General features: G+C 41.8%; 1 protein-coding gene across 6 annotated transcripts in view; it reads left to right on the top strand.

The window, feature by feature from the left end:
- The window catches only part of kcnh7 (potassium channel, voltage gated eag related subfamily H, member 7), a 92,267-nt gene that overhangs the window by 64,236 nt on the left and 13,976 nt on the right, over positions 1-14,055 (top strand). For 5 of the 6 annotated variants that reach the window (XR_007571113.1, XR_007571112.1, XM_050063103.1 and 2 more), the window contains 6 exons: positions 1,140-1,371; positions 1,494-1,661; positions 2,090-2,289; positions 6,822-7,074; positions 10,279-10,478; positions 13,399-13,483. Coding sequence is in view for 4 of the 6 variants with exons in the window: in XM_050063103.1 (XP_049919060.1) it covers positions 1,140-1,371; positions 1,494-1,661; positions 2,090-2,289; positions 6,822-7,074; positions 10,279-10,478; positions 13,399-13,483 (1,138 nt within the window). In the remaining 2 variants the exon portion in view is untranslated. The remainder of the gene's footprint in view (positions 1-1,139; positions 1,372-1,493; positions 1,662-2,089; positions 2,290-6,821; positions 7,075-10,278; positions 10,479-13,398; positions 13,484-14,055) is intronic. The other variant, XM_050063101.1, reaches the window with a different exon arrangement.

The following is a 14,055-nucleotide window of genomic DNA, read 5'->3' as shown; positions in this document are numbered from 1 at the left end:
TCTCAGCCGTATCTCTGTATCTCGTAACCATGACCTGTAGCATTAATTTATTATATGTTTACCTTTTTTTGGCAGTACGCACATAAACACAGTGTTGATGCCCAAAAAAAGGCACTGAGTAAATACATTTATCTACATTTTGCGACCTAGGTGGTTTGTAATCCCACAGTTGCTCCCTTTAGTTTTTCCCAGCAGCTCGACATTCAGAAATAGTTTTTGCAACTGAAATTACATTTTTGTTATTACAGACGGAGTAAAGAATCGAAAAAAGGAAGCATTGGATACCAGTACAGAATTCTAGGTACTGATACCAGAGTATCAGTCCAAATGTGAACTGTACCCAATCCCAGATATAACTGCTGATTAAGTACTTTTTTTTTTTTTTTTTTAATAAATTTGAGCTGTTAGTTAAAAGGCAAAGAGGTTCTAGCATCATTTGAGTAGGTGCTTCACAGTTTACAGTTTTATCCAGGGGAGAGAACAACATAACCACTTCCTTTCTGACATTATAGAATAAAACAATGATATAACGTACAGAAGAGCTACTGTATGGACCAATTCTGGACACTGTCCTGACAATAGCCCACAATACAAATAGTATGGGCATAAGCAGGGAGCAGATAATGTCCACAAGGTCAAGAAGAATCTCCAAGTTTGCTCTGGCAGATGTGCTGAGCCTCCTCCACTTTGGACAGATTTCCAGCAGCCTGAGACGTCCCGGGCCAATCTCAACGGTTCTGTCTAATATGGGGCAGGTTTGAGACAAAGGCTGTTAAGTGGCGTGCCATAGAGGCAAGGTGGCTGCGGCTGATGTGGACTTTGTGTTGAAGCCGCTATCACGTCAACATTGAACAAACTGGATGGTGTATTTTAGCCAGAAGAACAACAATCAATTGTACTTAAAGCTTTTCTTGAGAACAAAGATATGTTTGCCGTATGTCTGGCAGGATTTGGCAAAAGTTTAATACAACAAATCATACCAGCTCATCTCTACATGTTGTCATCATTTTTGATTTGCTCAGGGATCCCACCCTAATGCTTTGTGATTGGCTACCTATACTGGGTAGGCCTGGTTACTCGTCACACTTTAACCCATGACTAACTAAACCCTGTATATCTCTGTTTGTTTTTCACCATAGACCACCACTCTGATCGGTTTACTGAAGACAGCCCGTCTTCTACGGCTGGTACGAGTTGCCCGTAAGCTGGACCGGTATTCAGAGTATGGTGCTGCCGTCCTCATGCTGCTTATGTGCATCTTTGCCCTCATCGCTCATTGGTTGGCCTGCATCTGGTACGCCATTGGCAACGTGGAAAAGCCTTACCTGGAGCATAAGATCGGCTGGCTGGACAACTTGGGAGTGTCGATAGGTGAATGTCCTTGTTTTTGTTCTACTTTAAAACAAAGTGGTAACAGAGGAAAACTTAGTGCCACTTTTCCTGCCAGATTTGGTCAATTTTTGTATGTGCTGTATTATTGTCGTTCATTTCAGGAAAAAAATATAACTACAGTGACCCCAGCTCGGGCCCCTCCATCAAAGATAAGTACGTCACAGCACTCTACTTCACCTTCAGCAGTCTGACCAGTGTGGGCTTTGGGAATGTCTCCCCCAACACCAACTCTGAGAAGATCTTTTCCATCTGCGTCATGCTCATTGGATGTGAGTGACAGCTGAGTCACAGGACATATAGCATTTTAATCCTGTTATTACTGGAACCCTCTGTAATCAGGGTCGCATTAGAGAGATAGCGTCACGCAGTAATTCATGTAGTGATTAAAACTCTATGATCAGAATTTTACAGGACATTTTTCAGATAAAAGCCAGTAAATATCAGAAGGATCTCATAAATTAAACATGGGTATTTTAAATGTAAGATCCACTGTATTTTAGATGTATTATTATTACCCCTTAATTTAACACAGTTGTCATTTAATTCAGCATGAAAGCTTTTACATTACATCAGGTGGGTCTTTCCTGACACACAGGAGCAGCAACAGTAGTTTTGCGTAAATAGGAGAAGTAGGTACTGTGTATGAGCAGCCTCAGCCACCATGGCTCAACGTTCACCTGTATGGCTTCTCTCCCAGCTCTAATGTACGCCAGCATCTTTGGGAACGTGTCCGCCATCATCCAGAGGTTGTATTCAGGTACAGCCAGGTATCACCTCCAGATGCTACGGGTCAAAGAATTCATTCGCTTCCACCAGATCCCAAACCCACTGAGGCAGAGGCTGGAGGAATACTTCCAACACGCCTGGACGTACACCAACGGCATCGATATGAATATGGTACGAGAGGAGTGTGTTTAACAGTGTGAGGCTTCTTGCCTCTAGCTTGTGTTTTTCTCCCCGCAATGGTAGCAAAATATAAAGTTAAAGGGACACCTCACCCCAGTATCAAAAACACATATTTCTCCTCTCACCTGTAGTGCTATTCATCAATCTAGATTGTTTTGGTGTGAGTTGTCGAGTGTTGGAGATATCGGCTGTACAGATGTCTGGATCTGGATTAACTGGGTCATGGAAAGAGACATTGCTGTTGAGTTTTTCAAATATACTTTTTTGGCGCTTTGAGCACCACAAGCTGAGTGCCATCGAGTTCCAATTTATTGAAGAGAAGGCCAATATCTCCAACACTCAGCAACTCACACCAAAACAATCTAGACTGATGAATAGCACTACAGGTAAGAGAAAAACATATGTATTTTTGATTTTGGGGTGAACTGTCCCTTTAAGTGTGCTGCTGCTTCTTCTCTTTCCCCAATATCATTTGTGTGAGTTTCAACTATCCTGTCGAGAAATGCTCTTACCACATCGTGAAGCGACCTTGCTATGTCACTGGCATAGCATAATGTTTTCATCATGATTATACTGTGCAATGTGCAGTCATAGCCACAAGTGAAGTGGAAGCCACAGTTACTGCTTCTGCGCACAGCAACTCTGGCTTCTCTCATCATGATACTGTTCATGGTACTTATATAAGTTTGTCTTTTCCATGTCTGCCTCATGTCAAATGGAATGACCCCACCACTCTGGTAAGAGCAGGAGGTACATGTGTTAACACAACTAATGCTGATATGAGTGTTCCTCAGTGGTAGAGCTTCACCTAGCTGTGTCTGATACTAGTAGTGGAGTGAGTTGTTAGCCTTTAGCTTGTTGTACAGAAAAATCACAGATAGCATTAAAGTTTTAATGTGCAATTGTTTAATAGTGTCCCAAACATGCATGTTGTTGTTTCCCCAGTGTCTTATCCGTTACATACATGAACACATACTGTAAACAGTTACTGTGATGCCACATCATAGAAGGATTTACAGTATCTACTTTTGCATGCCAGTTACTGCAGAGGACACACTGAAAGTTTCTCGCAGGCCACATTAATTGTCTATGACTGGTAGACTTGCACGTGGCCTGCCTCGAGGTCCCTTTTGCATGAAATCTGTGTATTCAAACACAACCCCATGATATTCATCTGGTACCAGAGACAGAGTGAATCACGCCTGTGAGAGTGGGCACAGCCTCGCCGGGCGCTGCCAGGTTTCCCTCCCACTGTGGGAGCCTTGGCGGCACGCTCGGCGGTGGCACCTGCGCTTGCCAAATGTTGTTCAGTCTTTCCTTTCCAAATCTACTGATCAGTTTTTGTTCTGAGCAACAAAAAGCCTGTCAGAGCCAGAAAACCAGTTCAGGCTGCATTTCTTTGCTGTGCTCGTGTCATTAGCACATTGTATTTTATGTGTAAATGACAAAGATAAGAAATGTGTTTTCTCGTTTCAACTGTCCCTTATGTGTCCTCAAAGCCCCTCTCCTCACCTCCCAGTGTCTGTGATGGTGTTAAAGTTTGAACCTGAAAATGTGGTCCATTACAGTCAGTTCCCATTGTCCCAGGATCATTAGCTGTGTTGTCAGTGGTCACTGTTTCTTTGTCTTTAAAGGGTAAGTGTATTATAAGTCTTTATGCATCAGGACATCCTCACGAAAAATGTTACATTCATAGAAAATGTTAAATGTAATGTTAAAATGACCTTTCCACATATTTTTCAGTGTATATTCAGCAGTCTCCAAGGCTAACTCGGATGGGTAGGAATGCTTGACCCATCATGGTTGGGTCAAGTTTTAACATTTGTAATACTTTTTCTGTTTTTGTGTTGTTTTTTTACTACATAGCAGAACATGGGTCAGAGTATTATGGACTGTTTTAATAGACAGACAAGATCTAATACTGTTGTTATTAGTCTTGCAAGTACCAGTTTATGGTTCATAGTTTCATCATTTCAGTCAGCCCAGTCTCCAGAGGAAAATGTTGGCATCGTACATTTCTGCAAACCATGGATACGTTATATTCGGGAGGGGGAGGAGATGGTGGATGGCGTGTCACCTAGGCGAGACATCTGCCAAGCTGCAGACCACTGTTTGACACCAACAAACAACAAAACCAGTTGTTTGTTTGTGAGTCATTGCTGTGTTTCCAGTGGCGTTTCAGTCATCGAATGTGGGAGTTTTTTACTGAGCTGTCGCTGTTGCTGTTTTTCCACGGAGCCACAAAAAATTGTTTTCTTTACTGATACATTGCTGCTTTTCTATGGAGCTTTATCTCTATCTTTATTCAAGAGAGTGGTCTATCAGTTTGAGAGCATTATTTATTGATTTCACGTTCAAAAACCCTGCCCTCGCACTCAAATAGCCTCTGCTTGCGCTTGGATCTACTCTGTTTCTGCTCAAACTGTGTGCTTGCACTCAGAGACCATGTTGCTCACACTCAGATACCATGTTGCTCGCACAGATTTCCTGCTCGAGCTTCGGCTTTTCTCCTCGCACCCAAACTGTTTCTGTGCGCTCGCGGAATTTCTGCTCTCAGATTTCTGCCCTGCGCTTGGATTTTTTTGTGTAACAACCCTGTCAAAATCCCCCAACCAATAGAATGCCAGCTTTACTATCAGCAATATCTCACAAGAGGGAGTGACGTAGCCTACTGTATAATGTCATGACCTCCAGTGTGATATTGCTTCAGTTCAACAACAGCTTAAACAGCAATGCTGAGTAAGGAAATGTTAACAAAAGGTGATGAAATAAATTATTTAAGTACATTATGTAGCTCCGTGAAAAAAACCCCAGTTCCCCCAGTCTGTTGCCAGGCAACGCAGCACACACGCCAGGAACTCATAAGCTACTTTGTATTTACATTGATCTGCAACTGTGTAACTTCGTCCAGTTCGGCTGATGAAACGTTGGCAAACCTGGATGTTGGCACGGCCGGATTCAAACACACCTGGAGGTCTGCACTGAAGAGTCCTGGCTTTCCTTTTCCTCGTCCTCTGCTGACGACCACTCATAATTTAATTCAAATGTAATTTTGGGGAAAATATCCATCTTTTTTGTGGAACGCTATAGTGTCAGTTTGCGTCAATGTAGCGAGTGTGACAGTTGGTTAATTAACAGTTGTATTTATATTTATAACACCTGTGAGCGGAGTGATATGTCCAGTGTCCCAATGATGTTATACTCTATATCAGCACTCACGGAATGCCTCTCGTCCAATCAAATTACTCGGTCGGAACTAACTGTTGTATAATACATATTCTATACATATATATATATAAAAATATATAAATATATCGCTATAGATATAGATATAGATACATATGGCGCACGTGTGTAAATTAACAGTCCCTTTATTCCAAAAGTGGTAAAGAAAGCAAGGGAAGAACAATTAATAAAGCCCTGGAGGGTGGGAGTGGATGAGCCTGGTTAAAGAGTACCCGCCCGGACGGGATGCTCTAATACCAAAGCAAGCGCGCCCACAAGGAGGCAGGGATCATTTCATTGGTCAACAGTAAATCTGGCATTCTATTGGTTAGGGGATTTTGACAGGGTTTTTACATAAAAAAATCCAAGCGCAGGGCAGAAATCTGAGAGCAGAAATTCTGCGAGCGCACAGAAACAGTTTGAGCGCGAGGAGAAAAGCCGAAGCTCGAGCAGGAAATCTGTGCGAGCAACATGGTATCTGAGAGCGAGCAACATGGTATCTGAGTGTGAGCAACATGGTATCTGAGTGCAAGCACACAGTTTGAGCAGAAACAGAGTAGATCCAAAACAGTTTTGGGCCAAAACAACGATGTGTTTTCCGCAGAGATAGTGCCACGAAAAGCAGTCCGTTTTTATCGAGACCTCAACAGCTTCTCCAGCTGTGGTTGTGCTGCCAAAACTGTTTTTTTAAGCCCAAACATGATCAAGTGGTTTTGGTGCCTAAACCAAACCATGCGTTAACCACAACATTGTTCCAACGTTTCTGCCACATAACCACAAATTTTGACAATTGTAACATATCCCTGCTTTGCAGAAATAAACAGTGGCAGCATTTTTCAGGCGATTGGGTTGTCTCAGTACATAAAGGCAGTGAAACTCTTAAAACAAACAGCTTTAAACTGTGCCAAAGTATCAAACAAAGAAGACACAATAAATTTTGAACATGTCTTTTCACTTTGTGCTGTCTTTTATCTGCAGCTTCTCACTTTCTAAATGTTCTGTCTTGTCTCTCATCTGCTGCTAAAGCTGCTGAAAGGCTCAGTAAAACAGTTGATCATAGCTCTGTGCTGAAAGACATCACAGGCTATTTTTACTGCAGGGTGTAATAGGTTTTGAGAAGAAGGAAAGAACACAAGTGGCAATTGTATCAAAATTTCTCTGGAAAAATTTGACCTGCAACTTCACCCAACCAAAATTTACCACACACTATAAATCATACACCAAAGCCCTGAATGAAACAACTTCCACTCGACATCTGACCACAATCATGTCTGCTCTGACCTGTGTTTCACACACAGGTCCTGAAGGGTTTCCCAGAGTGCCTGCAGGCGGATATCTGCCTCCACCTCAACAAGAACCTCCTCCAGGGCTGTAAGGCGTTTCGTGGAGCCACCAAGGGCTGCCTCCGGGCCCTGGCCATGAGGTTCAAGACCACCCATGCTCCCCCTGGAGACACCCTAGTCCACTCTGGAGATGTGCTCACCGCACTCTACTTTGTCTCCCGTGGCTCCATAGAAATCCTCAAAGATGACGTTGTTGTGGCAATCCTCGGTAGGTGTACTAACATCTTTCTGTGATTGAGTAGTTGGTTATGGATTTGTGTGTGTGATCAGAAGTTTTAAATGATCTCTTTGTTTCAGGAAAATAAGCCAGATGGATGCAATGAACAAACTTTACGATGATGAATAAGGCTGAATTACATGAAAAGAATTTTATTATATTTAAAGGGATGGTATGACATTTTGGGAAAAACGCTTATTTGCTTTCCTGTCAAGAGTTAGATGAGAGGATAGATACCACTCTCATGTCTGTATGGTAAATATCAGTCCTTCCAGGATTTTGCAAGCTTTTGTGGGGATTAACTGTATTTAAAACTGTGGATTTCACTGAAACAGTCACATTCATGCATGAAAAAGATCTTTACTACGTAGTAGTTCTGGATGCCTCAGGTTCGTTTGGGTGCCCTCCCTTTGGCCCCGACATTAGCTCTCACATACATCCATGGATTGAGCTACTGTAAGCACTCTACATACCTTCAGCTGCACACAGATATTTGAAAAGGCCTCCAGTAGTTTGTCTGGCTGTAGGATAATCAGGTCTGATGATGGAAGGAATGCCAGTGCACACTGGTAACATAGGAACTTGATGGCATTCACTCAGCGTTCCTGTACAGAGAAATATGTCTAATTGGCCCAGTTTATTCTGTTGTTGAGCCAGCATGGAGCTCAACAACACTTCAAACACAACCACAGAAGACTACCTCTGATAGTCCTGTCATTCCAGCCTGGTTAGCTTTGCCTCAACTAACCTCCATTAGTGTAGACATGGGTGGGCCAACTAAATGAAGATGGCGCCGTGGTGCTGTGATATGGCTGGGTTGGCAGCTGTGATTCCTACTGGGCATGTTGTAATAACTTACTTCAAAGAACATTGTGATTGTCGCCGCCTCACAGTCGTGCTTCAGATGAAGGGAAGGGACAGAAAAGAGTTGGGGGAGGACACATGGTGGGACGAAGGTAACGGCGGATCTGTGTGATGAAAAAAAAGAGAGCATGATTGCTTTCAAATAAAGATGGATGACAATAGAAGCAGGGAGGGGTGGAGAGCAGAACGAGTGGGCTAGGGAGAAAGGAAAGACAAGCGATGGGAGAGGAAGAGGAGAGTAAAAGAAACAGGGTAGTTTGAGAAATTCAGGAGAGAAGTGACAGACGGAGAAAGGAAGTTGGTTGTCAGAGTGGTGTGATGCAGTTCTTGATGACAGGAGCCACTGAGCCGCGTGGCATTATCGACAGCATCCAAATGTAATCACATCAAATCTAATCCCCCCTCCTCTCCTTTCATCCCAGCAGCCAGCAGGTGTATCCTACTAAGCCTTTTATGTATGAGTTTTTTCGTGTAATAACTGTTTTCATGCAGCCAATAAGGTCTGGCGAAAAACAGCGACACAATAGGGTCATGATGAGCGAGAGGCACAGATGTAAAAGTTGTAGGTTCCACACCACTCAGCACATTTTCTCTGCTACAGAAAGAGAACTGCTGATTACTTCATTTTCACAGCATCGTGCATGCACACCGTTGTCACATGGTCGCATACTACACTAAATTACACTACACGTGAAAATGCTAATGTTCTGATCACGGTGTTAAGTAGATGGAAATAAGAAATTATCAGTCGGCTCAATGCTGTGAACAAGATAAATGTGAGAGTCTGCAAACACCTTTGAACTAAATACACAGCAGTGTTTGAAGATTTTATAATTTATAAGATCTGATGAGATTTTACTCCTGTGCATGGAGCTCTTTTATTGAACCCCAAAGTAGTCCATGTCAAATACATCTAAAATACATTGAGATACTGTAAATAATAAAAAAAAAATATTAATGAACCAATTATTTTTAAAATGATGTAAGAAATTATTAAAACTCAACTCATTCTATTGAAATGAGCTATCATCATAAAGATTTATTGGTTTTAATTTAAATTTCGTCATTGATATTTTCGTTTATAAATGCTCTTTTTTCAGAAGTCTGTTTTTAATTTCATATTGCTTCTTTTCATAATAACACTTTTAGCACATAATGTAAATTTTCATGACGGCTAATGGGTTAAATCTGGTAGCAGATGCTTGCTGGAGTGTTGGTGTGTTCATACAAAATGCGAAGCAAATTTTCGCTCCATTTTGCTCGTGCGAATACGGCCGCTGGAGTGTCTTTTAGAGTATCTGGAAACTGCCAAATATGTGTAAAAAAAACAAATTACCCAAAGTGTTTTGCAAAGAAGCCACTTAACAAAATAGCTTACACAAGTAACAAATACATATTTTAAGAACTCGCTCACTGATCTCCGAGCCCTCTTCTGTTTTGTTCTGTCTATGTACAGTACTGATGCTTAGTTGTAGATCTCTGGGTGCCCGCAGACGGTGACAATAAGGTTGTCCTCCATTTCTGATTCTCAGTAACGTCAGAAGAATCTCAATCACATCTCAATGCTTATAGGCTTTTGCAACACAGCGTCAATTGCATACAATGCTCGCTTCACATTCAGTATGACCACACCATAAGAGTCAGGGAGTATGTGACTGGCTGAAAAGTCAGAGGGCCGTGACATCACCACTATAATGAAAAGAGACATTATGAGATTTTGTCAATGAAATAAAAAGTGACATGAAATAAAACCTTTTGAAAAAGGTCATTTTAAAATAAAAATGAAGTCTTATAAAACTGTAATTATGAACGTAAGAATGATGAAATAACATCTCTTATTTCACTTTTTTATTTCATTTATATATTTTTATTCATTTTTTGAAACAGTTATTTCCTTCTTAATCATTTATTTATGTAATATTGAGCACCATCATACCTTCACACAGAGACTCGACCAAAGCGAGCATGGTTAACCCTGTGGCCATCCCATGTAGGTCATTACACACTAAACAGAGACAGGAATGTTAGGCCTGTGTGACTTCCAAGCGGACAGAACGGCATTGTGTAAATCCTTTTTTAGATGACTGTGATGCCCTTTAGCCTCTTTAACATTGTCACACTTCTCTGCCAGGTGGCCCGTCTCTTTATAGGTCATCACATACTGTTCTACATACTATCTAACTACAGTACATACTCCCAGCAACTGTGGATGTTGTTCCATAAGAAGCCAAGAATAGATGAGGGGAAAAGCTTATGTCCTTGATTAGCTAATAGGAGTCACTTACTTATATTTGATTGCCTGCCTCTTCCCCCCTCTCCTCACCCCCGAAGGTAAGAACGACATTTTTGGCGAGATGATCCATCTCTTCACCAAGCCAGGGAAATCCTGTGCAGACGTGCGGGCGCTGAGCTACTGTGACCTCCACACCATTCAGAGGGAGGAGATCCTGGAGGTGCTGGACATGTATCCAGAGTTCGCCGACCACTTCCTCACAAACCTGGAGCTGACCTTTGACCTCCGTGATGAGAAGGTAATCAGTGTAATTAGCATTGAGGTGCCACCACCTGTTCTTGTCTCTGATTAAAGCTGTCGAAGTAGTGAAATGGTCTGGAGGCTTTTATGGAACAATCAATCGTCACTGTACAGCAGTGACCCCTAACTAAGAGCCTTCAGGCCAGATTTGGCCCGCAGACCATTTTCTAATTCATTAATTTACACTGGGATTTTGTTTTGTACTTTGAACGTGAGTAAGGTGCCAGAGTGCATTAAAAGAAACACATGAAAGTAGCTTGTTTATAAAAACAACTTGCCAGGGAGGATCTAGCGGATCCCCTGACAGAGGTCTGTGCTAAGCGGAGGACAGCAAACATTGGAAAATTAAAAACAGGCAATTCATTTATTTATTATGTATACTGTTTGTTTATTAACTGGCCCCTGGCTTCCTGTCATTAAGCAAAAGTGGCCCCTGGGCAAAACAAGTTGATGTCCCTGCTGTACTGTAAGACAGCTCCTAGTAGAGACTATTAACTTGAATTAAGCTATCCATTCCATGTGCCATATCTCTGCCATGTCCATTCCATTGGATGAATGGCTTTCTTATTAATTCTCTTTAGTGCTTCAATTTATCCAAAGTTGTGGGAATGAAAGCACGAGGGCTAATTTAGACATTTTTCTTTAATCTGCCGTTGGCTCGAAGACAAGAGTGAGAGATAGAGAGCGTTAGTCAAGCACAAAGGGTGGGGTGGACATTGTGGACATGATGTAGGCTGTAATTATGATGAATTGAGCAGGGGAAAGATGTGACATTATGTGAACAAGAACCCACATTAGTCAGTTGTTTTAATTATCTTCTAAAGCAAGCGGGAAGTGCACTTTGTGTTGGCCTTCTGTTATTTATTCAGAGAATGGGGAAAGAGGAGAGCGAGACAGAGCAGAGGAGACACAAGAGAAGGTTCTGGTAGGATTACACCAAAAACAGGAGATACACGGTGCTCCAACAAGACAGGCCGTAGTTCATGTTCCTTAGGCTGGGGTTGCACCAACAAGGATTCATTTTCAAACCCAATTAAGTCATAGTTAAACTTTAAATCTACCTAAACCTAGATCAAATTTAATTATCTGGCAACCATTAAGGTTTTAAAAGTGGTCCAGAAAACATTTAGTGTGCAGGATCTGAAGCACCTAGCAGTGAAGTTGCAGATTGGGAGCCAACTAAAGCCACTGACTGCAAAAAATCGGCATTTTGGTTTGTCAGAAGTGTCCAGATTCGGACAAGAGGCTGGCACCGTGGAGGAGCGAGGGATGGATCTGACTGAGGAGCTATCAGCAGACAGCTTGACACTCAGAGACCAAGGCTGTAAACATTTCTTCTGTAAAAGCCATTTTAACATGGGGTCTATGGGGCTTGTCTCCTGGGGCCACCCTCTCGCGGCCGTTCAAAGAACTGCAGCTTCTGTAACTTCCATGTTGGCTTTCAGTTCTTGAGGTTGCTGCTTGACTAAAACTTCTGCCGACAACCCTCCAAAACCGTATGCCAAGCGTGTGGGAAAACTACGGTGGCCGACGAGAAAACGGAAACGGCTATCGAGAGTGATTTGGGCACCTGTGGCGTGTGTAGATATGAACGGCTCATTAAAAGGTAACGAAAAGAGACGACTGTGCGTTTCAGGTAATTATACAATAAAGAAAACATAACTATATTCAATTTCTGCTAACATATCCGCTCTAAATCTTTAACACCAACATACTTTTACGGTGTTGCTAAATAGCTGTTGTATTCGTTTGCCGTTAACTCGCGGTCAGGCCGTGTCTCTTTTCCTGCGCCTTTGTCCGGTTTTTTTTTTACTTCTATTATTTGCCCATAAATCGCCGTTAATTCGGCCAACGAGTTTTTGTCTAAGCATGAGAAATTAGAGACTTTCTGTCGAGCCAGCATGAGTAACATTAAGCTAACTAACCGACTATTAGCTAGCTAACAGTGTAACGGACCGTGAAGTGATGCAGAGCAGCCGAACGTTAACGGGTTCCCCCCACTCTGCCATCGCGCTAAAGGTCTAAAATGGCGGCGCGCGCACCTTAAACGTCTTCAACAATGTATGCGAGCATGGTTGTTGTTATTTACTGTGGGCAGGACAAACAATAACGGACTTGTTTCAGTGACGAAGTCATCACACTGACGATGGCTTTGTAGCCCACATTAAATAATAAATAAATAAATAAATGTATCTGTTGTGCCAGTGTTCTGTATGTTTTTGGTTTGCATCAGTATACTTGGATTCACCAAGGATTTATCATTTAAGTTGCATTGATCTCAGTAGTATTTAGCTGATCTCTATTTCCATATTCACACATTTATCTAATCTTTACAAAGATTATTTGAAATTGTGCAACAGAGCTCTGCTTAACTTTTAATCTGAGATATAGTAATCCTTGTTGTTAAGGCTGTCTGTTGATTTTGGACTAGTTTTCTCCCACAGGCTCTGTAAATCTTTTGTTACGTTCTTTAAGTCAGTTATGACATCCTGGAGGAGAGGCAAAGTGGTTTGGAGGGTTGTTTGGGAACTCGGACCTGACCAGTTTTTCCCTTTGGTCAATACATGTTACTGGAGATTTGGTTTCAATAAACATTTACTGAGGACTCGTGTGGCTGAACAAAAATTTGGAAGTGTAATGACGGACTAGTATGTATTCTGTGTGCAAATTAATAAATAGGATAAGTGGAAAAAATCCTTGTTGGTGCAGCCCTGGAAAGAAGAAGTGGAGAAAGTGTGGCATCTATTCATGTCATACTTTAAAGGTTTGATCTTAGACCAGCAGAGAAGACTGTGGCTCCAAAGCAAAGGCATCCTCTTCATTATGCAGACGCAACAAATAGCTTTATGTCCATGTACATGTGAGTTAGTATGTGTTGTTATGTTACATGGCTCTGATCATACATCATCCCTTTACAGGCGACATGCACACAAGCAGCTGATTCTAACACAGATGACATCGAGTGTCGAAGACGAGTGTCCTACAGAAGGAAATCCTCCACAGGTCAGATTGAGACACAACATCACTACTGTGCTTTTACGCCATAAAAATTGTTTCTTTTCTCTTTTTTTTTTAAATTGAAGACTCCACCCTCTGGTCCTTTCTACTGTATTTTAACACTTATTCATACCAACACGATGTATGACCTAAAATATTTCTTCAGTGTATCAGTCTTTATTGTATGTGTTGTCTAAATACTTTGCTGCATGAGAAACAACCAGAATACGTTTATAAAGACTCTACTTGATGTTGCTTTCATATCTGGTATCATCCTAATGCATTTTAACATGTAACACATGAACAGTTGATTTGTTTTAGAAAAGTTTGAAGGCTGTGCCACAAAGGATAGATGATAATCGGATGCATAACAGGCAGAATGCAGAGTTCTAGCAATCTGTCTGATGTGTGTAGTGGGGTGTGTGGTTATGGTGTCATTTGCACCTGATTTAATGAAGGTAAACACCGTGGACAGCTGTGCATAACGGCCCTGTGCTCTGGTGCGGCACTTCTCCAGTCAGAGGCTGCAGATTTATCAACATATCCATCCTGCTGCCTTTAAATGGCTGCAGAGATGT

This window comes from Epinephelus moara, chromosome 15 (genome assembly GCF_006386435.1).
Source record: "Epinephelus moara isolate mb chromosome 15, YSFRI_EMoa_1.0, whole genome shotgun sequence".
In the NCBI taxonomy this organism is placed as follows: domain Eukaryota; kingdom Metazoa; phylum Chordata; class Actinopteri; order Perciformes; family Serranidae; genus Epinephelus; species Epinephelus moara.
The sequence above is the reverse complement of the archived record's forward strand: the minus strand, read 5'-3'. Positions and strand labels throughout refer to the sequence as shown.